This window comes from Aulonocara stuartgranti, assembly GCF_965226115.1.
Source record: "Aulonocara stuartgranti genome assembly, chromosome: 1".
In the NCBI taxonomy this organism is placed as follows: Eukaryota; Metazoa; Chordata; class Actinopteri; order Cichliformes; family Cichlidae; genus Aulonocara; species Aulonocara stuartgranti.
Window position 1 is genome coordinate 25905179 of NC_138939.1, and position 26206 is coordinate 25931384.

General features: G+C 38.8%; 1 protein-coding gene across 3 annotated transcripts in view; it reads right to left on the reverse strand.

Moving 5' to 3' along the window:
- The window catches only part of LOC309702738 (protein diaphanous homolog 3-like), a 165862-nt gene that overhangs the window by 44673 nt on the left and 94983 nt on the right, over window positions 1-26206 (reverse strand). For all 3 annotated transcript variants that reach the window (XM_082527368.1, XM_082527369.1, XM_082527370.1), the window contains 3 exons: window positions 24883-25018; window positions 7478-7573; window positions 6794-6856 (listed from right to left, as the gene is read on the reverse strand). In XM_082527368.1, coding sequence (XP_082383494.1) covers window positions 6794-6856; window positions 7478-7573; window positions 24883-25018 — 295 coding nt within the window. The remainder of the gene's footprint in view (window positions 1-6793; window positions 6857-7477; window positions 7574-24882; window positions 25019-26206) is intronic.

Genomic DNA, 26206 nt, shown 5'->3' on the forward strand with positions numbered 1-26206 from the left:
TAATGTTTTCATTTTATCAGCAAAGCTTAAAAAGTAAGCACTGGAATCACCTGTAACTTTTTCTGTGCGAGTCTGGTGGACCAAAGAATGATATTGACATGAGTCTTTACAAGAGGGGTACTAGAATTTATCATCTTTAATCACTCCTGCCTAAATTCTTGTCTTTGAGTCAAGAAAGCTTGATAGCAACATTCAAAACACATGCAAACAAATGTTGTTTGTCCTGCCAAGGTTCACAGTGTAACCAGCTACAAATGATAGACTGAAAAACAAAATATGAGAGGCAGCCAAAAACAAACAAAAAAAGGCAAAGACAAGACTGATGCAGAATGTTAATCTGTGTGGGGAAAAAGTATTTATATAGCACTTCTAAGACTACTTTAACAAAGGTATTACTACAGAGACAGAACTGAAGCACCTCTCTTTGTAGAAAGCATAGATATAAAGAGACGATAACGCTCATTTCCCTCCCATAACAACATAAGTTCATATAATCATCTCCCTAGCTCGGTCTCTTCCTGACGGCTATGTGATATGGCTGCTGGCACTGGTGAATGTGGGAGGACCAGGAATGTGTGTGGCTGGGGCGATAAGACTGCTGTAAAATTTAATTAGCACAAAGCCATGGTGAAAATGACTTCATTTCTCACTGCATTATTAACTAGAGCAGTATGTAAGAGCCTATTCTCAATCAATGTAAATAACACGCTCATGAGAGAAAGGAATGTAGAGGAGAAACAAAGAAGATGAAGACGGCAAGAAAGAAGAAAGCAATGAAATACTACAGATTTGAAAGAGATCAAAGCAGTTCTAAGAGTCACATTAAAAAAATTCAGGTGTGTATTTAAACCTAACCGCTTATGAATCATCAGACCTTTGTGCATTGACACATAAGATGTGTATCTAGGCAGTCAGAAGACGAGACAGCATGTGAAGAAAGACCAGGAGAAGCTCAAAAGCCAGCTGAATAAGAATCCAACATTAAAAGCTTCACCTGCTGTTTGGGGTCTGAGCTGGTGTGAATGGGCTGAGTGATTAGGGTCCTTGGCTCGACATGCTGAACACCACTTTCTATTTCACGATTCACAGCCTTTATTACAGCCAAGCTTCCTCATAATCCAGCTAAAAGTGGATATCTGAGGAGCCTGATCGGCTTAGGACTTGGCTAAAATGTGGGATGTACAGCACAGAGACATGGAGCAGAGTGCAGAGGTGTTCGTTATCATCTGTTTTCTATTTAGGACTGAACAGTGGAGCTCGGTTTGTGTGTGTGTGGAAGCATGTGTGTCCAGTCTACAGTGACCTCACTGGCCAGACTAATTCACTTCCTCATCTTCTTACATTCTGGAAAGGACTATAAGATAACAGGGACTGCCATTTTTACTGTAATGATCATAGCGCATGTAACCTCTCTTCCTTTAACTGGCGGGCCAATCAAACACATCTTTGCATGGAAATAATCACATATACAGCAATTTTTTTTTTTCATAAATCTCAGTCGTTTTCATTTTTGCATTCATATTTCTCTGCAAATGCACCTTCATGCTTTCTGTTTAAGTCTGTTGCACATGACACATTCACTGTATGCCGCCCATATGTAAATTAACACTCACCAAAATTTGTCAGAATTTTTTTTTTTTCAATACACCACTAAATAAGGACGGAAGAAATTCATACATGCCATTAATGAATAATTGGTAACTTTTGCAGAAGTTGTCCAATTACAACAGTCATTAGTTTTGACACAAAGTGATGTGTGCCCAAAAAAAACAAAAAACCCTTTCCAATAAAAAACACCTCTGCATATCCAGGAAGCAGCAGCCCATGTGGGAGCCATTAAAAGCCATTTTTATTACCTATGTCCTTGCCTTTAAGGCAGTACAAGAAGTAAACAGCATCATGATTACATCGAGTGTGACATGTCACATAATCTTAATTACTGCCTGTATTACACATGGGGAACATGGTGCATTTGCAAATAAATGCCATACAGTTGCCCTAAGACAGACACTAGGTAGATGCCGCTTCTGGCCTTCAAATTAAGAAAAGATGGATTGTGCATGGACATTGCTGGTTAAATCTTTAGACCACTACGTGTATGTGGCAATTAATCGCCAGCAGATCAAGAAGAAATCCTGTGGCCAGCAGATCAGACTGTTTGACACAGGCTGCTTACATGTGTGAATGAGTGCAAATGTAAGCATGTGGAGGGGCATTGTTGCAAAAGATTCTATTATTCTCATCAAAGTCTGGATAAAAAAAAATGAAATCGCTTCCTTTTGGGCTCTCTACAACCCTCAATTACTATTCCACAAGTCGCACCGCAAAGGCTAGACCTAATTACAACAGCCACTTTGTTAAGGTGCCCTCTTGCTCCATCTGTTCAATGAATGTGTGCACCGGCTCAGACATGCACATGCACACACACCAAGTGCAGCACTTCAGACAGACAGGCAAAGGCAGGTCAAGGTACATTTTCCCATCTGGATATACCTTTGTCGACAAGAACAGTTAAACATCTAAAGCACCAATCAAGTGTGGCGATAAGAGACACATTGTGACTCCAAGTGGCCAGATGACTGTGGACATGACTACAGAGAGCAGTACACCTGTCCAAGCCTTAGACACGGCTAACAGTGCAACCCCAGAATGGCCTTTAACCTTCTCCGTGCACATGATTAAAATACAGGGTAAAAGCTGACAGTTTTTATGCATGTATGCATGAGTACGTGTGTGTGTGAAAGTGAACATTGTTCCGGCTGAGAAGCTTCTGGACAATAATCTGTCACTTTAATGAAAAGCGCGCGGGCCGCATGTGATGTGTGGATGATATATGATGACCAAATGTGGATAAATCAGCAACTTTTACAGTTACACTTTTAAAACAATGACGTGTTGCATCAATTGAAATAGATCTAGTAAGGAGAGAGAGGCTGTGCTGCTCTTTTTTTTTGTCTCGAGTTCACTGAAATGTTTAATAATCCCTTTTTTTCTGCTTATGCCACGTCTGGAGAAAAGCAGCAAGGCAAAGAAGAAATAAAAGAAAACTTAAAGATGAGACTTAGGAAGTTTTGAGGGACTGGTAGCTTTCACACATTTTTCTTGAAAGAACAAGAATATGAAAAGGATTGAAAAAGCCCATATACAATCTGCAGGATACAGTCATCCTGCAGTGGAATCCACATATCATAGTCTATAAGTGGCCCAATCAAAAAAGACGAGCATCTAACGGCAGATTCCACTTGAGTATCCAGCCCCAGGAAGCTCCAGCAATGCTAGCTTTTCACCCACATGTGAGCACACGAGAACACACAGAGTCGGGTGGAAACAAACTTTCTATTTTATTGTACTTTTTTAACTTCCATTTTAACTGCACACTCACCCCAGTTTCATCGTAATGATTTTCTACAGAACAACCTCTCAAAGACACCGTGGGTTGAGTCTCAAATTAAGTCGATTAGTCATCTTCCACTACCACTTGCACCTATACCCAAGCCATTTAAAATCAGCACTGAATAGCCGCCTGCACGAACCAAGTATCTGACATTACACAGAAATAAATTCAGCAAAAAGGGTCATAAAGTTGACTCGTCAAACACATAGGACAGAAGATCTCCAATAACTAGAGGCTTACTTTTAAGCATTAATGCTTTCAACTGCAAGTAAGAAGGAAAAAAAACTTGGTAAAAGGGCTAAGTGACTTTGTGAAGTGACCTTTACATCAATTTCAAGCTCTAGTTCAGAGCTATATCACACATGATAATTGTTAGGTCGGGTGTCACTAAAGACATCTGAAGTAATTGCTCTTAAAGACAAAGACATTTACTCCTTCATAGATCCCATTCCACCCCACACTTTCCATAATAGATCATCCAAGACAAGGGCATTACACAATGCACCTCTGGCTTGTGCTGTGTTGCACACTCTCTGTGTTTTCCTTTTCTCTGTCTTTCTGTCAAACACGACCATTAAACATGCAGCTGTGTGATTTCCCTAGATATGTACATGCACACGCCAGCTTGGGAGTCAGCAAGGCTGTGATGAGATCTTGCAAAGAAGCCAGAAATGACCAGAGAGCGCCTGGAGAGATGTTTTCAGAAGGACACAGTTAAAAAGCTATGGCTGCTTTATAGATTCAATAAGTATCTTACACCTGTGTGGCTAACCACCATCGATCCATCATTCTGTGGAGCCCAATCCAATTTAGAGTGTTGAGGAGCCCCAGAGCCCCAGAGCCTTATCCTAACCCAGGCCACAGCCATCGAAAAGCCTGCTTACCTTCATCTCCTAAAGTCTGCTGGTGTTTCTGTGTACTTTTATGTCTATGTGTGTACGTGTGCTCGGGGAGACTGCAGACCTAGCTAAACACCTTAGCTGCTGGCTCATGTTAAAGTGTGCTGAGCCAATTTAGGGGTAGACCAGGAGACAAGATGTGAGAGACAGAGGATGCTGAGGAAAATTAAGGGACTCAAACTGGGGCCCAACCTCAAATCAAAGAGTGCATGAAAGCGAAGGGGAAAGGGATAAAAAGAGAGAGACTGCATTCATTTGTGTGCAACAAACAGTGTAGGAGACTGCAAACCATCTTCTAATCCTGTTTTCTATTCCGTGGCAATCAAACTCATCATGACTACAAAGCACTATAACCATTATCAAACTACTCCACAGTCTCATCACACTGTGATAGGCAGCATTCTAAAAATCTGCCATCTGATTTGTTTGGCACCGACAACAGAGTGGTGTACTCGAGACTCCCTTGGTGCAAAAACTTAATGGCACCATGCATGTTCAGATTGACCATTCAAATCTCTCTCCTTTACCACTAATTACAGTATCTTCTGGCGCAGATGTTTCTGTTTTAATTCTCTTTGCTGCTCCACTGGAGTGAAGCAAGACCCCTGAGATCAATTATTAAAGGGTATTTAAAACAGTGGGAAAAGGAGGTGGTAGCGTGGTGTGAAAGTGAAAGCAGCTGTTTAAGTGCTTGTGCCGCAGACTAAACTTCATCACCTCCCAAATAAACAGAGAGCATCCTGTGGGTTTCACTCACTCCAACGACTAAACTCTGGGCAATTAAGGCCTGGATCTCTGTAGGAGTAAAGGAGAGAAGGGAAATGGGAAAGAAGGGGTGAGGCAGGAGCAGTGGAGACACTCCATACCAATAACAGGCAATTATGTATGGGGAGGGCCATTGCATGGCCATGAGTGTATAGAAGAAGACAGCGGGGATATGGGATGGTAGGGAAATGAGGAGGAGTGTTATTTAGGAGGCAGATGGCAGAGAGGGAGAAATTAAGATGAATGGGCACTGAGAGGGCTGAGCTGGTGCTGGGGCTGGGCAGAGAAAAGTAATTAGCTGTGTTTGCTCTGGGAGGCTGGCAGTGAGTATGATGCCTGCAGTGACAGGCTAAAGCCTTGAGCATTATTAATCAACACGCCATGTCTGAAGCTGCCAGTAGGGGGCAGCTGGGTCAGCAACCTTCCAGCAACTTCTTACCTGCACCACACCCCATGGGGTCTTTTGCACCACATGGACACTGAGCAGCAGCTCCTTTACAGTTCACACTGTTATTATTTACTCTAATCCCCTGCTAATAGTACAAAGCTTTGGCTTGTTCCCTCTTAGAGTTACTGGCTCACTCACTTGCTCTCTCTCTCTCTCTCTCACACACACACACACACACACACACACACACACACACACACACTGCACTCAGTCCATTTTTCTCTCTCACATTATTCCTAACTTTCGCCCTTACCAAGTGGCTCTATCTCACGCCATTTCTCTCCATTTCTTATGTTACAGCCACATCTGTCTCTTTCCTCCCACCCTATATATATCCCTCCCCCTCATCCCTTTCCAATCTAATTTCAGATAAGCTGTAGCAGAACAACAGAGCCAGGCCCTTTATCATTGCCATCAATGATGTGGGTGGATTGAGCGTGAATAATTTTATTCATGTGTGCCTGCACTTGGCCGACTGGGATTCCAATTACAAATAATAAGAGGTAATAGGGTTACAGAATAAATTTTTAAGTGCTTTGGTGATGATTGCAGAACCTTTGACAAAAGAAAGCTGTTGTTTACAGCTAAACGCACAATATCTGTTCACAAGTATGAGTAATATAGGATAACTGAATTTAGCATAATTAGTAGCCAATCCAATCGCCATTCTAAGGACATCATACAGATAGATGTCTTAACATTAAAACAATAATATGAACGTACTAAATGACGATGATGAATATTAAATACCTGAAGCAATCTAGGCTACAAGTGGCTTATATCCAACGTGTATCATAGCACTTTATCTGTATGCCTCAGCACTCTTCAGAAACACACAGTCCATAGGTCAGACTTGATAAATTCCAAAGAAAAATGTTATTCTCTCCTGGATTTAAAGAATGTGAAAGAACCCGGCTACTACAAAAACACTGCATTCAAAATGCTTCACTTACTACACAATTTAGGAGCCTTATCAAACTGAGCCACCAGAACAGCCCACACACTACTTTCAGAGAATTTCAATCCTAACTTTCTTAACATCCACACATAGCACCGACTCAAATTGCTTTACCAATAGTCTTGCATAATTGCAGAAAGAACACGCAAGGTCACAAAAAGCGAAAGGAACAAATAACAAGGTGACTTAACACACAAAAAGGCAGGACATATACGAATTTACAATATAACACATGCAAGAGCAGTTTAAGGCTGATTTCCAAGAGCAGATGAAAGATAGCGCTGAACGTGCTTTAGGCTTTAACAGTTTTTTTTATCTTGTGTTTTTACCATAATTAACAGGCCTGAGGACCTGGCGGAAGGAGCTGGGGCTGATCATCTGGTGGTGGTTATCTGTAAGGAGGGCAGCGGACAAATAATGCCAACATGTACAGTACTAAGTGGGATTAGAACGATGATGTGACGGCATTGGCCCAGTGATGAACAGCTGTGAAGTGAAGTTCATTAGCAAGAAATAATGTTTTTCGAGGTACAGCTAATAAGTTTAAGGTGCCAGTGTCAATGTTTAGTCACCAATCATTTCCAAACGCGTTCAAATCACATCTTGGATTTACATTTAATTTTTCACATCTTTCGTTTGGAATTAAGAAACCCAGAGGGGGGAAAAAACAAGATCCACACATCAAACAGTTGTAGGAATTGTGTCAGCTGAAGACTCTCTGGCGCTGCGCTGCTGGCAAGAATGTGTACAAACAACAAACCAGTGTATTTTGCAATTTACTGAGAATGAGAGAAAATGAAGCTAAAACATAAGAACCTGAGGATGCATTCAATTTGCTCAACTTTTAAAAACAAAATAAGAAAAAATATAAATGCATGAAGGTGACAGGTTAGAGCTAGAAGTCATTATTTAAACATCTGATTGGAATTCCATCAGTGTTTTGCCAGACAGTGTGTGTACTTGGTTTCTGTGTGTGTGGGTCGTTCTGTATAAATGTGGGATATTAGACTCACCTCTGGGTCTTGGCGCTCTCTTCCTGCGGTCTCTGAATGCAGCTCCTGACTGTAGGGCTTCCAGCAAACTATCCATCACACCTGTCTCATCATTCTCTAAAAATGCCCAAAAAAAAAGAAGAAAAAAAAAAAGGGATTTTAGAAGAAATGCAAGAGGGGAAGAAACTAAATTCTATAACGTGTAATTTTGTTTAGTTTGCCTATACTGACTGTGTCAATTTAGAGTACATACACATTACATTATGCCTACTATAAGGTTATATGTCCAATATATGAAGAATCTAGGTCCAAGTCCTGCATACTGTAAGTCAGCAAGTTCTTATAAACAGCCACAGAATTTCATGTAATTTTTAAAGTGGTCTTAAACAAAAGCCTTCAGCCTTTCAGAAGATATTTCAAAATATTTTTTTGGAATTGGCTCACTCACTATCAGTCCAGTCCTTGTAGCTGACCATCTTTAGAGGAATGTTGTGTGTGTGTGTGTGTGTGTGTGTGTGTGTGTGTGTGTGTGTGTGTGTGTGTGTGTGTGTGTGTGTGTGTGTGTGTGTGTGTGTGTATTGAACTACTTAACACTGATCTATGAATCATTCAAGCACAAAAAAGGTACCAAAAAGGATGAACCAGTGTTGTGTCTACATGCATTAAACTGTATCTTTAGGCACTTTGTTACTAGCAGCCTGTCACTAAGACACATCATTTGTTCCCATCTTTGTGCCCTTTAGTTGATGCATCTACTGTTCATCAACAGTTTCAGTGAACTGTTGGCTGATAATACGCCATTTTTAAGGGAAACTGGATGAAAACGTTGAGGAATGCCAAATTACACAAGAATTGGTCTGCACAAAGTAAAATATTTGTATCAAATCGTCATCAATATGTACTCAGAAAGTCAGGAGACAGGAAAAACACTGAGTGTCTGTAGCCAGGTTATGGAGGCTCTGTCATGGTTTGGGCATGGAGTTAAACCAATAGTGTTAGGAACCTTGTCAAAATTAATTAATCACAAATAGGAGAAAAGTACCATCAGCTATGATCCACGATTCAATACCAACACCTGATTGGCAACAGCTCAATTTGTTAACACGACAATGATCCCAAGCACACTGCCAATGTAAGCAGCGTGGGATCATCAGAGAACAGAACAAAAGGCAGCCAACACCCAAAGAAGAGTTTTGAATGTTCTTCAAGAAGCCCGGAGAACTATACCTGAAGGCTACTTAAAGAGATGACAAGAAAGCTGCCTAAGAGAGTACAAGTTCTGTTTTGCCTTATATACTGCTCCATTAATGTCTGGAGATTCAGTAAATCACTAGCAAAATAAAAGAAATAAGAAGTGGTTCAAGAGTATAAGGGAATGAACAGAATGTTATGAAACTGAAATACATCAAAGTTGTGAACATCGTGTTTCAGAGTATTTAATTTTTTTTTTTGACTTAAAAGATCGAATCCTTGCTTTGTAGTAGCAGAGAAACTACCAGAATGCTGATAATGTGTTGAAAGGGAAATACTTTGACATTTAAATCATGGTGTTTTTGGTTGGTGGAACTGAAAACCTGGCCCTGACACCTGAAGGAAATGATAGACCTGACCAGTAATATGCGTTGAAAATAGAAAGAAAAACAGCCAACAGCCAGGTATACTATATGGGCATGTAAAGGGACAAAATACACTGTGTTTGCCATGCTAATGTGTGTGGGGGTGTTTTCTTTTAAATGCTGTGGTGTGTGTTGCCTATAAAATTTTAATTGTTTTGTCAAGCTTCCTTGCAAATATGAAAAGCTTTTCTCCCTTAGTTCAGGTCACGTTATTTTCCTCTACGTACAATCAGACATGAAGTATGTGGTTTTCTATATCCAAGTCATTTTTTAATAATTAATTACTGAGTGGCACTGTTTATCCATCAGCTGTTTCTCTGTCTAAGTTAAGCACTAACCAAAGGTTAACTTAAATATTAACTTACTGGATGTACTTAACAAACACCATATTGCATCATATTTATAAAATGCAACATAGCAAGTCAGGTTACAAAAAGCTTTTTAATTGCTTTTCTTAATTCTATTGTGACATGCAAACAATAACGCTGGCCTATTCAGTGAAGTTCACTGACCACAGGGTTGCATAACTTTGACAATCATATGACATTTTTTTAAAAATATTTTTACATTTCAAATGAAAATAAGCACTGTTTAACTGTTGCTTTACTTAGGCAAGTACAAGTCAACTTAATCAGAGTGCAATGCCCTAGAGAAGTTGGTACAGCTTTTTTTCATAAGCTACTTCATAGCTTGGCCAAGATGTACCATCAGCCAAGGTGTGACTACTGAGTCCCACCACTGATTTAGTGAAAGGTAGGAGGACTTTGCTTTGATTAAGGTTCTGTGTATTTTTCTCACTCCTTCATTTCGCCTGATTCCCCGTGGAAAAATAACACACACCAGAGGAAAAAGAAAATCAAATCAAATTCTATGACTGCAACTGGGACTCTGCAACTCTACTTGGACCTTTATTGGTCCAAAGGTCCTGGCATTCTACGATGATATGAAATATTTAATATTCATATTAAAGCACATATGGGTACAGTAATCCCATTGTTTTTTTACCTTTATGCTTTGTGTGAACAACTAAGGTGTGTTGCTTGTGAAATTCATGAAGTGCTACAGAGAAAATTACATTTTATTTATGTAATTAACACATTTTGAACTCTTAAAGAAATATAACAAAAGGAAAGACACCCAGCTGAACTAAAATGATCCATGTAGCAAACAAAAACTGTTGTGAGCTGCCACCCTTATATCGCCTTTGGGCTTTTGAAGCCTTGATCTGACTTTTAAAAATAATAATAATAATTGGAAAAACAGTACTATGCTGCTAAAAAAAGAAAAAAAAAGAAAAATAGATATTTGCAAAATTCTGCCTAAATATGTATTTTACCTGGTTAATGTGTGTGGCGGGGCGTGGTCTGCAGCGCCGCTGCAGGGGAGGCGAACGCACCTGAGCGGCACCCACAATCACGCCTCGCCGCCTTAACCTCTGTGCTATCTGTGTTGTTGTGTTGGTGTGTGTCGTGCTGTGAGCTGAAAAGCTACAGCCGGCTGTAAGCGTACAGCAACCGTGTGTGAAAAGTGGCCTTTAAAGAGGTGCTGAAAAGCATGTTCATGCAAACATCGTCGGGTCTGCTATGGTATGTTTACAATGGGACCTCTGCTCTTGAACCTCTGCGCACAGCGTCTGTACGAAGTCACTTCATCTTACGCAGGACTGTAAGCTGTCGTCTGTGAGGCGTGAGCGGTCTTTGTTTTTAACATAGTCCACGGTGGAGAACAGCTGCTGACATAATGTGGATCCGAAGATCCATAATTGGCCTACCTGGGGTTGAAAGTCTCGATAAATGCACGCCGTTTCGGCGGGTAAACCGGCTTCCGCGAGTGTGACGCTTATTTTGAGCGATGAAAAAAATAATAGAATATAATTTTATTTTTATATGTCAATATCACAATAATCTTCCAATTTAGAACTACAAGTTAAAAAAGAACTAACATAAATAAATTACATTTCAGCTAAATACTTCTAATTTATTTTCCCAAACCACGCAGTGCTGCACTATAAGGACTCAAGAGCTGCAGGTTGCCGATCCCTGGTCTAACATTTGCTATTGAAATGTCAGACACCAGTTTTGAATTCCATATAGAGTTACAAATCTTTTTTCTATTTTTGTATTCATTATTATAGTCAGTCAATCAACAGTATGTCTTATCAACCACCTTCTGCATTGATCACATTGATTAACTCTCCCCACGGTTATTTTGGATTGCAGTATTAAGTAGAAAGAATATCTGCAAGAAACATCTTGGTTATGCTTAAAACTGTAGCCTAGGAAAAAGGAATTTTGAGATACCATTTGAGAGTCAACTAACTTTAGTGAAGAACAAGAACTGATCTGCAAGCTCCAATATACTGACCTTTAGTGAGTTGAGGGTGTCTCAAAGGATATACAAAATAATACTTCTTTTTTTTTTAAAAATGGCACAAGAAAATCCTATAGCAAGCAAGTGTTTCTGCCGACCACACAGTGATTGATCCGCTCTGCTGCTCTGAGACTAGCCAGCTTTATAGACTGTAACAGAATACATAATTAAAATTTAAAACTGACTAGAACTGATAAACCTGTAGCTCCTTCCTTCTTTCTCTCTTAGAGAAAGTCATTTTTCACACAAACTGCTTTATATGAATGTGAAAAAAGATTTAAGAACTGTTAATGATTGCTGAGACTGTATTCAATGTTTAACCACGTCTAACATGCCTACAAGGTTTGTGCTTCTTTTTCCATCTGAAACACTTTCACGAGAGATTACCTGTAACCATCTTGGGGCCTACAAACTGAAATTTTCTTATTATACTTAAAACTAAACTAAAAAAAAGTGCCAATAGGCTCAGGGTTTTGTATTGAGGACAGAAGATCCCAGTGGTAGTTGGCTATGGTTGTACCAAAGCCCTTCACCAAGCTGTGACTACAAACACACGCACAGAGTAGATGTATAATGGTCCACTTCCTTGTCTGTCTGCTCCAATGTGTGCGTTTGTTGTGCTTTTCATTTACAGCAGTTGCACTCCTCTGGCTGATATGTGCCTAGTTCTTCATCATTACGCAGAGCGTAGAGGCAGCTACAGTTTCTGAGCAAAACCAACGCCCCTCGACGTCCAAATTTGTCTCCAGTGCTGTAGCAATTCATCACAGACAGCAAGCTTTGCGCTCGCTACAACACACACAGACGCATGAGAGAGAAAAAATACACACAAGACAGAAAACAAGCAAAAAGGAGAAGATCAATCTATCGCAACCTGCAGTGTTCGCCTTCATGTGTAGTACTCCGTTTGACTCCAACCCACAAGAACATGAAACGCTTTGTGTGCCTCGGGAGGCGAGGAAAAACGAAACCCACTCAGATCTCCCGCCTCAGGAATATATGGGAGCAAAAACAGTCCAATTTTACACATCAATCAGATGCAACTCAAAAAGGCCGAGACAGAAAACTGCTTTATACAATGTAGACAAGAGGTTCTTTCAGACATCCCAACACTGAAAATCATAACATATATTTATATACTTACACCCACGTGCTCACAAACTTGGAGAGAGAGCAATCACAGACATGTCACATGATTTGTAATGGAGGGGAAACACATGGCAGCAGAATATTAGTCAAGCTCCCAGCTGTGAAATGGGTTTGAAAGAGTCATTCAGATCTTAAAGGTGGTGTTGAGGAGGAAGTGGCAGGAGAACTAAGATTGCTGAAAGGGATAGGACAATGACTGAGTCGCATCCCGGCTCTGATGTGCACAATTTGCCTCCCTCTTTCTATTCTGGGGATCAGGGCTTTCAGGACAGGTGTGCAAAGTACACAGAAACCTCTATCAATGCAGACACTTCTGAGAACTAGTCTAGGCTTTCTTTATATCTGTTTAAAAGCTTAATAATAGTAAATGCTACAAGCTCACAATTTCATCAGTGAAACTTAATAATAAGCTTGAAGTCCTGTGTTTTTGTGCTGAAAGATATCAGTAAGTTGCAAATGAGCGCTAATAAAATGTGTCAAGCTTACTACTGTGCTTTGTTGGGAAGATAGAAAAAAAATATGTGAACTTTTTTTTTATTTATGTTACGTATGTGAAAGTAAAGTGCAAATGTAGAAATACAATTGAAAAGGTCAAATGAACAAGAAGATAAAAGCCAAACATGGTTTACTCTCCCAGAAAACAAAAGAATAGACTCTGGAAGCAGAATAAAGTCTAAACTGAACCTCTACCTCTGGGAAAAAGCAATAGTTATCCTCCTGTCTGAAGTGAAACTTCAATCACCATCTATTTGTGTGTGTGTGTGTGTGTGTGTGTGTGTGTGTGTGTGTGTGTGTGTGTGTGTGTGTATATATATAACAGTTCTGTAACTGTAACTTCGGTCGTTGCTGTGCTTTTTTTGGAAGTCGAATTTCCCAGAGGAACCCACCCGAGGGATTAATAAAGTTCTATCTTATCTTATCTTATTTAATCAGAGCCTGTTCAAACTGGCGTTTTCCATTGTCTGGACAAGTAATCTGTCCTTGTGTCAGTGTCTACCCTTTATTCAGACCCAGACTAATGTCTCCCGCCACTTCACTCAACAGGATGTAGCACTTATCATCAGGACGATGACCCAGTCGTAGCAGTGTGTAGCTGAGGTGGGCCGGAGCAAGGAACGAAATAGGGTCAATTGGGCTGGGATAGAAAAGCTAAGGAGAGAAAATGGCATGCCTGAGTACAATGAATGCAGGCCCACCACGGTGTTCCCTTGAACACTTAGAAGACAAATGGTGCAGCAAGGCTAGTCAGCTACCTTTCTCTACATTGAATACCCACTTAGACTTCACTTTGATACTCTGAGTGGAGAAGAGGAGGCTTATTGCAAGGCAACGTTTTCATATAGCTCCTATGCTACTATGGCACCATTGCTAAAAACACATTAACCGATCAGAATAGCACCCAACGTGACTGTCAGATGAATCAAGGCAGTTACAATTCTGAAAACTATGGTAAGGAAAAGGAAAGAGATAAAGACAAATGTTACAATTGTGATAATATGCCTTGATTGAATAATATTAATCATCTTGTTACAATATAATAAGCCCTTAGGACTGAACTTTCATGTTGTGTAATTTTGCCCAGCGTAAAGACTTTTGCAGACATGCAAAAAACAAAACAAACAACAAACCAACAACAGAAGATCTCTCTTCACATCACACTGCAAAAATATCCGGGTAGAACCTGAGGAACATAAGAACCTACAAAGTTGACGAAGATCCTAATCTATGGAGGCTGAATGCCAGAGCTGACAACACCCAAAATATTTCCTGCTAACAATCTAGTTTCAGTCCCCACATTTATTATTATATGAATGATTTCGTTTGGATTTAATTTATTTCATGATGTCTGCTTTTGTATGACACCACATATTGATATTTTATTATATACAATTCAAAAACAAACTAAATGTTTTCATACTGAAAGAATAAAACTCATTGCCTATTCAGTCCACCGTTGGTGCTGCTGAGTGTATGTGTGGACAACCCCCCCTTCCTCCCCATGGACACAGTCGTACCCAGGCTCTCAAGTCAAGTACAGCAGGAAGGGTTCACTTGTTCACTTATTATTAATCTCTGGCTCTCTTCCACAGCATCTTTTGTCCTGTCTTCCTTCTCTCACCCAATTGGTCAACGCCAGATGGCCACCTCTCCCTGAGCCTGGTTCTGCTGGAGGTTTTTCCTGTTAAAAAGGGAGTTTTTCCTTCCCACTCTTACCAAAACGCTTGCTCCTAGGGGGTCATATGATTGTTGGGTTTTCCTCTGTGTGTATTATTGTAGGGTCTACTTTACAATATGAAACGCCTTGCGACAACTGTTGCTGTGATTTGGTGCTGTATAAATAAAATTGAATTGAAAATTACACTTATGATGTGTGGCTCATTATCTCACAAAGAACTGTTGACGGTTATCTCGTGCTTAAAATAACAGTACAGAAGTCCATGCATTTGCATTTAATTAAACTAGACTGGACTGCAGAGCAGTTTTTCATGACACATGCAACACTCTTGGTTTAAATGACAATGTTGGTCAGTATGTCTATTTGACAATCCAGCAATCCAGGAGCAATTTTGCTGCAACAAAAATGGCTTAAGTGTGAAGAGGAGACTGATTACTGTATTGTACGAAATGAAACGGACACTGAAAAATTGTGCCTTTGGGGATATAAAACGCAGGTGGAAAAAAAGGTCAAAATAAAGAAATTGCTATATATATTGTTTCCAATACTCAGCACATTGCAAAAATATTTAAAACCATTCATGTTGTCTCTTGAGTTAAGTATTGTGATTATATTGTACCGTGGGGTCTCAACGGACTGCATTATGTCCACTACTGGTTTGTCTTGGATGACTTACTGGGAAGCTCTCACTGTACTTGGTAACAAGTGTCATCAACTCGTAAGGTAATTTTTCTCACACCTAACTGTTATACTGTGTGTCTGGTGTGGGTGCAGAGTCTATTTTTGACACACACACACACACACACACACACACACACACACACACACACACACACACACACACACAGGGTAGAGGCACAACACCTACATCTCTACAAATGCCCGACTACAATAACCTTTTCTTTTATATAGCAATGGACCAATGAGCTCCCGTCTTGCACACATTAATTTCACAGTGTGCAAGGAGGGAAGGATGTGTGTCAGTGTGTCAATTATATGAAAGGGATGCGGCAGCAAACTATAGTGGGGAAAATTAATATTCTTTCAATGGTACCGTTAATTTAATACATAATGAATACTAATACTAACTGAATACTCAATGGAGAAAAAAAAAAAAAAGATTGTCATACTGTTGTATATCACTGTAAATTCCAGCAATTATCATCTATCACCACATACTTAATAACAAGGCAATCTCAAATTTAAAAGCTGAACTATAAGGAACTGTACGACTGGCAGAATAAATATCTCACGAGAAAGCAGACTCTCATACTAGCTTCCTGCTTCTCAAACAGATTTTTATTCTTTCCCTTTCTTATGCCCTTCCTATACTTTTAGTATCTTTGCATGCAGGGTTGCATCTGTAGCAGTTCTTCTATTTGACATCTTAATAGTTCATTGCTTGTAGCCATGTAGGGAATGTTAAATAAAGCTCTGATGTGTAATTTGTCGCTCCACAAACATTCCTGCTCCCGGCCTACCCTGGGAGTTAATGCAACAGATTTGTCATACACAAGCTAGGCACAGCCAGAGGAGGAAGAAAAAAAACACCTATTCAATGTGAATTTCAATCTCCATAGGGCTCTATGCAAATGCATGCAAGCTGATGCTCCTGCTCTCTCAAAGTGCCAGAACAGACCAATGACGAAACCAGGCTGTCTATTATAGTGCAGGTAGAAGAGCTGGAGGAATATCAGAAGGAAATTGGGATAAGCTCACGTTCCAGGAATACAGAACTAGGCAAAGCTAAAAAACAAACTGAATGCAGATACCTGTAACAGGTAAAGAAGATTAAATTCGTTTTGATCATTTCCTCAAAAAAATCCCTCCCCTTTCCTTCCCTGTCTCATTGCTTTGCCCTTCAGCATAATGTGGATACACAGCCTCTCTGGGGCTTTTTAGGGAATTGATGGATAATCAGATGATTACACAGAAAATCTCCATTGAGGACAATCCTCCCTGACAAACAAAGAGAAAGCTCTTTAGTTAATAAATAGGCTGAGAGACAGAGAGAGAGAGAGAGAGAGATAGTGAGAGAGTCAGAGATAGTGAGAAAGACAGAGAGAGGGAGACCAAATCCTGTCCTGGGTTGGTAGAAAAACGCCAAATCTCTATCACGTATTCATTTCATCCAAACAGACCGCTTGTATGCATGCGTGTGTGTGTGTGTGTGTGTGTGTGTGTGTGTGTGTGTGTGTGTGTGTGTGTGTGTGTGTGTGCACACGTGTGTGCAATGCCAGAAACATCACGACTTAGCTATGTCACCGAGTTTGCCTTTAGCTTTATCTTAAACTGAGCGTATCTAAATAAATTTCAAGCTCTAGGCATATTTATATAAGCCTTTCTGACAAAAATTGGCTGAAGTTTATTCTTCAGATTTTCTTATTTTTGAACTACTTTTTTTTTTTTTTTAAATTGAAAAGTTTGCAGTAAAAACACTCACCAACACAGAGAGGCAGGAAAGTAGAAGAGATGCCAAGTTGTCAGTTGGAGTAGTTTACAAACTAAACAAGCAAGAGTTTTTCAAATTCACACAAGGATTGAAAGCGCTCAGTGCCAGCAAAGGATGCTGAAAGCCCTATGTTGGTGATCTACTGTTAATATGCCATATGACTATAATGATCTGAGGTACATCAAAATCTTAGGTAAAAATATGAAAAATGTTTAATTAAGCAGTGAGGCTTCTTCTAAACAATATTTAAAGCCAAATAGCACAAATTTGGTTTTAAATGGGTAGCTAAACCCTGTACAAAGAAGAAGCAGAGATTCTATGTAATTGTGGCTTGGATTCTCAATTTTCACACTCCAGGGCATTCTAGTCTTCTTTTTAGACACATTTTTATTTTAGTTATATTGTTATTCAAGTTGCAGTTTTCTTGAAAAATGCACAAAGTTTTCCCTTTCTGATTTCTCAAGACAATATTAAGTTTCTGCTTAATCCAAGCTAAACAAGCAAGAGTTTCTTCCAACCTCTACCATCACAAGCCTTTCGAGGCCTTTGCACAAAAGCATCTAGACCGTAATATGCCTCATGGTACGGTATGGTGCACTTCTCCTCAACCTTGGTGTGCAGCTTTCAAACAAACATGTTGTGTAACAAGGGGAGTAATTTTCATAATTTCAATGTCATCCAACAATTTTGCCATCTATCTCTCTTGTGCTAAAACATCACACGAACAATACAAACAGGTAGGAGTACCTTATCCACATAAAGTGTTTGATAATAACTGCACACGCAGCACCTCAAAGCCTGTACCTGCAGACCACTGATAATCAATCAACTAACATATCAGGTCTTTGCAACAGTACCACAACCCACAAACACCGTTTTATGTGCAGTAGTTTTATTTTTTGCCTTTACCTCTTTTGCTGGAATTAACAGTCTAGTATACAGAAGAGAACCCATCTATAGGACAAATGTTGAAATTATTCATCGTGCGTGTTTACTGGATTAGCTCAAAACTGTAAAATTTCAGGAAATCTGTGGCAAATGCGTTCCCAGGCCAGATCAAAGAGAAATGAGGTGGTTTGTATTATGCTTCAGCCAAGACAGGCCTTGGTGTGGCCTGATAGTAAAGCCACAGCTGTATGTTTGGCCTGGATGGAGCACAGTGGTTCTGATCTTGCACCCTAACGTCTACAGGAGAGCTACAGTGCTTGGCATAGTAATGACTGTAGATGCTGTTGCAGAGCTCAGCTTTAGTGTGAGCACTGAAAATGGGTCTCAACTGTTGAACGTGTTTCTGGCACCAGGAGTGCTTGTAGGTAAAAAGGGGGGGAAAAGAGAAAAAAAAAAGAAAAAAGAAAACTGGCAACAAAAAGCAATTCGGTTAGGGATCAGACTGTCTGGCATAAGGCAAATATTTCCTTCTTAAGAGTTATGTTTGGAGAATTCTAGTTAAATAACTATTAATCTAGTAGCACTTTGATAAGAAAAACTTGTGTATGTAGACATATTTACAAAGGCACTGAGGGTGTGTTCATGGGGACATCCTGCTTCAAGGAAGTTTGGATAATACATTCATACGTTTGAAGGGTTATTAAATGTGTTTAAATAGGACAAGAAATTAGATTGCTGTGAAGTTATGGGGTGACAGTTGCTCTGCATTTTGCTGTGGCAACCACAAGATAAACAATGACAACAAACAGTAGTACACTATAAGGCATTATATAGTAATGGATTCCATATTTGTTTGTGTGGGATGGGAAACCTTGCAGATGGCCGTTGTATATTGGTCCACAAAAATTACTTCCCAGCAGTTTCCTTGAGAGCAGTTGACAGTGAACTGGTTCATTCAAATTAATGAGTTGGGTCGCTTTGAAAATACAAAAATGATACTGGATCTGTAGGCGGCTTGGAAGATTTTTGTAGAATTTTAACTCCAGTGCATAGTTCTCATATTCACTTCAAGCAACCAATGACTTAGCAGGCCAGTGTAATTACACCTTCTACAGTCATCACGTTATGCAAAATAGGAAAAAATAACATTCTGACAAAACTATAACTGGTAAAAGGAAGCCATAAAATACAGATTTTTTTTGGGACATTATTCTGCAGACATAACATCTGACAAAGCACAGACGGCATTTAAAACAACTCTGCAAACTGCATATGTACCAAAGGCATAAACTGGATGCTTATTAAATTCTAAATGCAGTAGGTAACTTTTTTAAAAATGATTTGATTTTTGTCTTACTTGCTGTCACTATATCCTTGCAAGAGTACAAGAGTCAGATATTCTCTGAAAACAATCAGCTTCTGCTGGCACCTCCAAATTGTGGAAGGAGCTACTGTGCCTCCAGAAAAACAACTAGTCAGACCAAGAAAAATTGCAGCATGTGTACACACGGCACATCTTCCCTCTGCTGCACACGCTGTTGCTCATTTAAGCTGAAGTTCTCCAGCATTCAAATTCAGTCTAAACTTTAATGGTCCTTCATTTTCTCCCACTGAAGAAGACAGTGAATGCTAAAATGGGAGTTTTTGTATTGGAGATTGTCTTTATGAAATTCATTTGGTATTTATTAACTGTGACAATTGTGGTTCTGCTCTCACAGCTAAATGTTCTTGTCATGAGTGCATTTACATTGGCAGTAATATTGACCAGACTTTCATTTGTTCAACAATTTGAATTACAATATGCTCAAAGGTTATTATAGAATTTTTTGCCCAATGATGCCACAAATGTCTGTCATGGGTTTAATCAGAAACATAACAACTGAGTGAGCAGGGCTGACATGGAGAGACTTTACTACGCATGGCTAAACTACGTCCACTAGCACAATGATTGGCCTAGCCATAAACACACATGCAGCCATGGTGGCTCATAAGGAACAATAATTTAGCCAACTGATGCATATTTATCTTGCCAAGATCCCATTTTCTACAGTAATGTCAGACTTCATTAACTCTGGGGTGGGTGAGCGACCAACTTTTTGAGTCTTTCAGAAAAACTGCAAAAGTGCATCGAGTGAAAACCAGCACCTAGTTTTTGTCCTTTTGTGGAGAAACACAGCTTCAAATACAGTCTGTCTAGGCCTGCTTTTTGTTGTCTGAGAACAGCCGCCTGCTGACATTTGTTAGCATTTTGACATTTGATAAAATGAACAACAGCCACATACTGTTGGCAAGTCGCTCTCAGATAAGTAACAAAATATCTGTTTACACTGCTGTGTTGACTCTACTGTAACAGTCTTACCTGCAATTATGGCTCATAATGCAAATTTGGTCTGATACGCACAGCTCAACAAGAGGGAATGAGGTAACAAATACTGTTTTTTAAGTGAAACGTCTGCTAAATTTGCAATTATGACTCATTAATCATTCTATTGCTGTTCTGTTGTGTAAATGTTCTCAAATCTTATCTGAGGAGCTCTGTGCTCATGGAAAGAGAAGGTTTCATCCGATCTTTAGACACTAACACTTCCTAGGGAAAACGTATAGATACATTTTAATCTTGTTCTCTTCTTATTTAGGTTCAGGCAAAAGAATAGATAACTGCTCTGTGCCCCTTGTCAAAGACCAAATGCAGTGTATTAGTGTTATAAAATTGAATTAAAATACAAACTGAAGCCAATAAGTGGTTAAAGAAAAGACTATCGGGTGGACAAGTATTAATTAATTATGACTTTCTGAAAATGCATTTATGTTGACAGATATGAGCTTCTTTCACTGGGGATAGTTTCAGTGTTACTCCCACTTGGAGGTCTGTTATGATTTTGCTTTCTAACTGTAAGATAAATTTCCCTTGAGAGAAAATATGTTCATCAAATGCAGCAACAACACAAATTTAAATATTTAATAGTGATTTATAAAACTACAGCCTGTATCGGATAATGTATGATACAAGCCAGAGTAACAGCCTCCATCTGTGTAAGACGCAGTAGTATCTCTTGAGAATAACATTTTAGACAGCTAGGTGCTGTCTTCTCAGTTTTTGCTGAAAGTTGGAAAGGAGACAATGATTTATAAGATTCAGGTCCCATTTGTCAATGCAAAATATCAATATAAATGAGGAATGTTTAACAGTAACTTCTGTCTTCACAGCATGTAACCACTCAAAGTAAACACTGATGCTGCATTTATAGGATAGTTTGTACACCCCACGCAGTATCGCTTAACAGTCTAATGACTTAAAACAGTGTCACGTAACTGCTTCATTTTCAAATTGAACACAAGCTTTGTCCACCTCCTTTATTTGTGGTTGCAGACTCCATGTTTTCCTGCATGTAGGATACTGTACAGCACTGCACACTTTTTTCCAGAGATGTTCTGTCGCTCTTTAGATAATTTTTTCCAGCTGTTCTTTGCTGGAGGGGTTGTTGCTCTACCTTCCTCTTTAAAAACACTCCAAAGGTGTTCTGTTGGATTCAAGTCAGGAAATGCACCAGCCAGGTCATAGTTTTACCTTTTTTCTTTTTCTCTGATTTTGGCAGTCTGCTGTATTATCATGCTGGAATATCATTCTTGTACCAGACTACTGGAGAGTGGGAGGCATGCTGTCAGAAAATATTTTGTCTTACATAAACACGCATTCATGGTGCAATCTATAAATGTCAACATGTCCCTATCATCACATTCCCACCTCTATGCTTCATTGTAGGAACCATGCACTCTAGAAGCCCTTGCAAGGTTAATGGCAAATATGTTGGACGTCATCTGAATTACACAAATTTATTTTAGTTTTATCTTGCATATGTGCCAAATGCCTAATATGTGAACGACTTTTTTCTTCTTCTTTTAAGTGGGGGTTATCATTATGATCTATTCTTTGCACTGTTTAAGTCAGGGATTTCAAACTAAGTTTAAATTGTGGGCCAGACCGGTGAAAAAACTCTTTCTGTCATTGTAAGGACATTTAACTAAACAGGTCATCCATGAAATATCATAATATAAGAAAACAAAGTGCAGTTTCAACAATACATCTCCATTTTCTGCACAATACATGTGTAAAGCAAAAGGTTCTGGTACTTCATTTTGTCATTTCATTTAATTGCGTATCTATTGCAAAACTATTTGATGCAGTATGAGTGGCAATGGTGGAGGTCTTTAAAATCTGTAAAACTACAGTTAGAAAGTTCACAATCCATGCCCTCATTGCACTTTTTCCAAAGCCTTTCACTGGGTCATACTGGAGTCTTTGCTGAGCCCATTCTGGCCCCCAGGCCTTATTTTTGACAGCCATGGTCTAAGCCAGGGGTGTCAAACTCAAATACACAGTGGGCCAAAATACAAAACTGGATCAAAGTCATTAATATTCATTGAAAAAAAAAAATCTTCCTCCAAATATAACAAGGAATCGTTTCTTATGCACTCAAACAAGTTTTGCTGAAAAACTGAATATGGAACAAACATAACTTAATACTAAACAATATATATAACTTATATAAACGTATATATAACTTAATATTGCAATTAAATAACACATCAGTGGAATTCATTTCTTAAATAAAAAATGTATTTGCAGCCTTCTGAATTAAATGTTATCATTTTATCATTTATAAAATTTTCCTCATATTCTCCCACCTGTCCAGAAAGCTCCTGTTTTCTGCCTTTCTTTTTGCCATTTTGGGATAGGTAGCATGGCAGTATTTGCATGGTTGCTATGACTATGGTCAACAGAGGAGAGGGTGCTAATGGGTCCTGTCATGACTGATGCACCAAAACACCAACAGAGCATTCTGGGAATTGTAGTATTAGCAGTACATGCAGGCCAGCTCTAATAGTAATTTTGTATGGCTTCATGGGCCAAATTTAATTAGGCTGCGGTCCAAATTTGGCCCGCGGGCCAGAGTTTGACACCTATGGTCTAAGCTGTCACAGAAAATCAGATTTTCAATGATGACCCCTGTTTCAAGTCTGAAGCACTTGTCTGTCTCAGAAAGATTGTGACACACTGTCAATATCGTCATTTTAGCAGGGCAAACGCTAGAGCTCTGATTGGTAGTACTATGGCTTCTTCTATACCTCCTGATTACTGCAGCAAATATATTTCAGTTGATTTTTTGAGGGTCACCAATCTTCTTTTTATCCTTTTCCATCTTTCTGAAGTCTCACAATGATTTTTTTCAAGTTATCAAAGCAAGGCGCAAACACGTAACTATTCACATGGATTTTATGACCATGTTCATGCAATTCAACTGAGCGTTGAATTTAATTTCTCATTCATGTGTCAGTTTATTCACTTTTAGTGCACTGAGTTTCTGCTCTGATGGATGCGTTTTAAAGCATTTGCTTTTTTTTTTAAAAGAGGAAATACACTACTTTGAAATAATGCATTTATTGACAGATAATGCAATCACATGACACTTAAGTGATACTGCACAGGGCAGTACTCACTCAAGTCACAAACTGAACAAGATTAGGCTTGTGAAACTTGCCCCATCACCCAAATAATTCAAAATAGTTTCCTTGTTTTACACATATAAACTGATATATGGTGCATGTGGTATTATTGTTGAACCTACTCATTTTTTATTAATATGTCAAATAAAGCATGAGCGCAAGCTTCTCTGATACTGCAATAGGAGTGACTGTCTTTTTTGTTTTAAAAAAAATAATTTCTCCAAATCAGATTCTTTACTCTAATTTAGCACTTGTCTGAAAAGTGTTAAAAAAATAAAAAGGCTATATTTATTTTTACATGTGAGCAAAAAGCATTCTGCTAAATTCTGGGCAGAAATCAGAAGAAACGATTTTTTCCTTTGTAGAGTAATTCTTATTCTGCTGCATTTGGCTGCTTTTCTCTTTTTTTGAGAACCAAAAAGATACCACCTTTTTGTGTGTCCTAGTTTATGACCTAGTTATCTTGAAATGTTGAAACATAAAGAAGGATTTCATTTAATTTTGGCAGTTTGTAGCATCTCCTTTAAAAGGCAATGGCATAATACTTGTCTTGCTCAGAAAGACTGGATATGCTAAGGTTACAAACACTGTTTCAACAAGAAGAGTTGAAAGTGCTGTGTTGTAGTAATACTCTGAATCCTGTCAAATGTTTCTGACCTCTCAAGATAGGTTAGTTAAAAAGTGAACTTCTGTAATCCTTGTAATATTGTAAAAAAAAAAACAAAACAAAAAAAAAAACCAAAAAAAAAAAAAAAAACCACTGTCTACAAGGGCACAAATGAAAATAAAGCAACACAATAAAGCTCATGTCTCAAATTTGTGTTACTATGTAATAGTGGTTTAATAATGCACGGGTCAGCTACATTTGATGGCTTAATTGGTTTGAAATAATTAAAGTTAAGACTGTAATTTCAACATGAGTGATATGGACAGAGTGACAGTTTAAAATAAAAGCCTTATGACACGCTTTAATATCACATAATGGATATTATTTTAAACATTACTTAACTACATCCATCAATCAAAATGAGATGACAGATTTTCTCTACAGATGTGGGGGTTTTATTTTTATAGTGTTGAAAACTGAATTGTGAGAAAATAGCTGTCAATTCTAATCCATTAAAATTTGGGCTGTATGTTATAAATGAGATTCGTTGTCTTTGAGTGATCTCTTACACCGCTTGACCCTAGATTGATTCAGCACACGGCTCTGTGAAAGGGTTTTATTGTTGCAAGAGTTGACAGGCAAAGCAAATTATGCAGTCTTTACCTGCATTGACTTCCAGCAACCTCCTCTTCTTCTGCTGTCTCTCCCGCTTTTCACGCTCTGCCTTCTCCTTTGCTGCCCGCGCTCTCCTCTGTTTCTCCTCCGTCTCCCTCTGCCTGAAGTTCTCTTTCAGTGCTTGCTGCAGGGCAGAGACAGAGAAAATGTGAGGGGAGGAGAAAAAAAAAAGAAAACATGATGGACTGCTAAGTGGGGTTAATTACAATAGTGCTAAGCCTGTCAAAGAGGGAGGCAGCAGTCAAACCCTGATGAAATCTTTATCAGGCACCACTAAAGTCAGGTGAAGCTTCTTAGCTGCACTGTGATTCAAGTCTTCTGAGACAAAAAAAAAAAAAAAAAAAAAAAACAAACAAACTTCATATCACTGAATTCAGAGACTAGATTGATGAGATTGATGCATCAATGATCAAGGAATCAAGAGAAGCTGATGATTACAAGCAATTCTGTTCTTTGACTTTGAGTTGTAGCAACGTAGAATTTTATTTTGCTTTACATTTTTTCCCCTATAATTTGTCTTTTTCATCACATACAGACAGCATTACCTTACTTCAGAGTGTAAAAACATTTTTGAAAGGTAAATTCTTCCAGTATTGTTTTAACATATACAGATTGAACTTTCAGCAGACATCTGGCCACTGTGGTATGCTCAAAATGAAAATACTTTATCTAGTCACGTCACAGCAGGCGAGTGTGATAGAAATGTAAACCAAACATAACACAATTCAACATTAACTGGCTGTACAACAGATACTGAGCAAAGCTTACAAGGGATTCTGTGCGGGTTGCAGTGTTAAATAAACATAAACAAAAACGGAAGTTTCTTTAAAAAAAGTGTTTATGGTTACACAAGAATAACCTGTTCATGTTAGTTTGTTATGGAATAACTGCAGCTACTTTCTTACATTGAGCAGCCATAAAAGTTAGAAAACATGTCAAAGAGTTTACAATGTTTTATTGTGACTAAAATAACAGTTTAACGTAGAGTGATGTATTTCTAATAACCTGGCTCTCCATTTATAGCTTTTTGGGGCTGTCTATAATCTGTTTTAAAACGTTTGGTAAAGTTGTGACTGAGTCTTTGGTAACAGCAATGAATCCATCTTAAGAAGAGCACATATTATCAGTAACCAGATTGCTAACTGGAGCATCAAATCTTTAGCAAAGAGGTTTACTATTTTTTTTTTTTTTGTTAAGTATACACGCTTAGTGATTTCAAGCTAATTCATTTGCAAGTTTAAGTGAACAACAAACACAAATATCTATGTTGATCAACCACATGGACATAGCAATAGTTTTAGTTTGTTTGCTG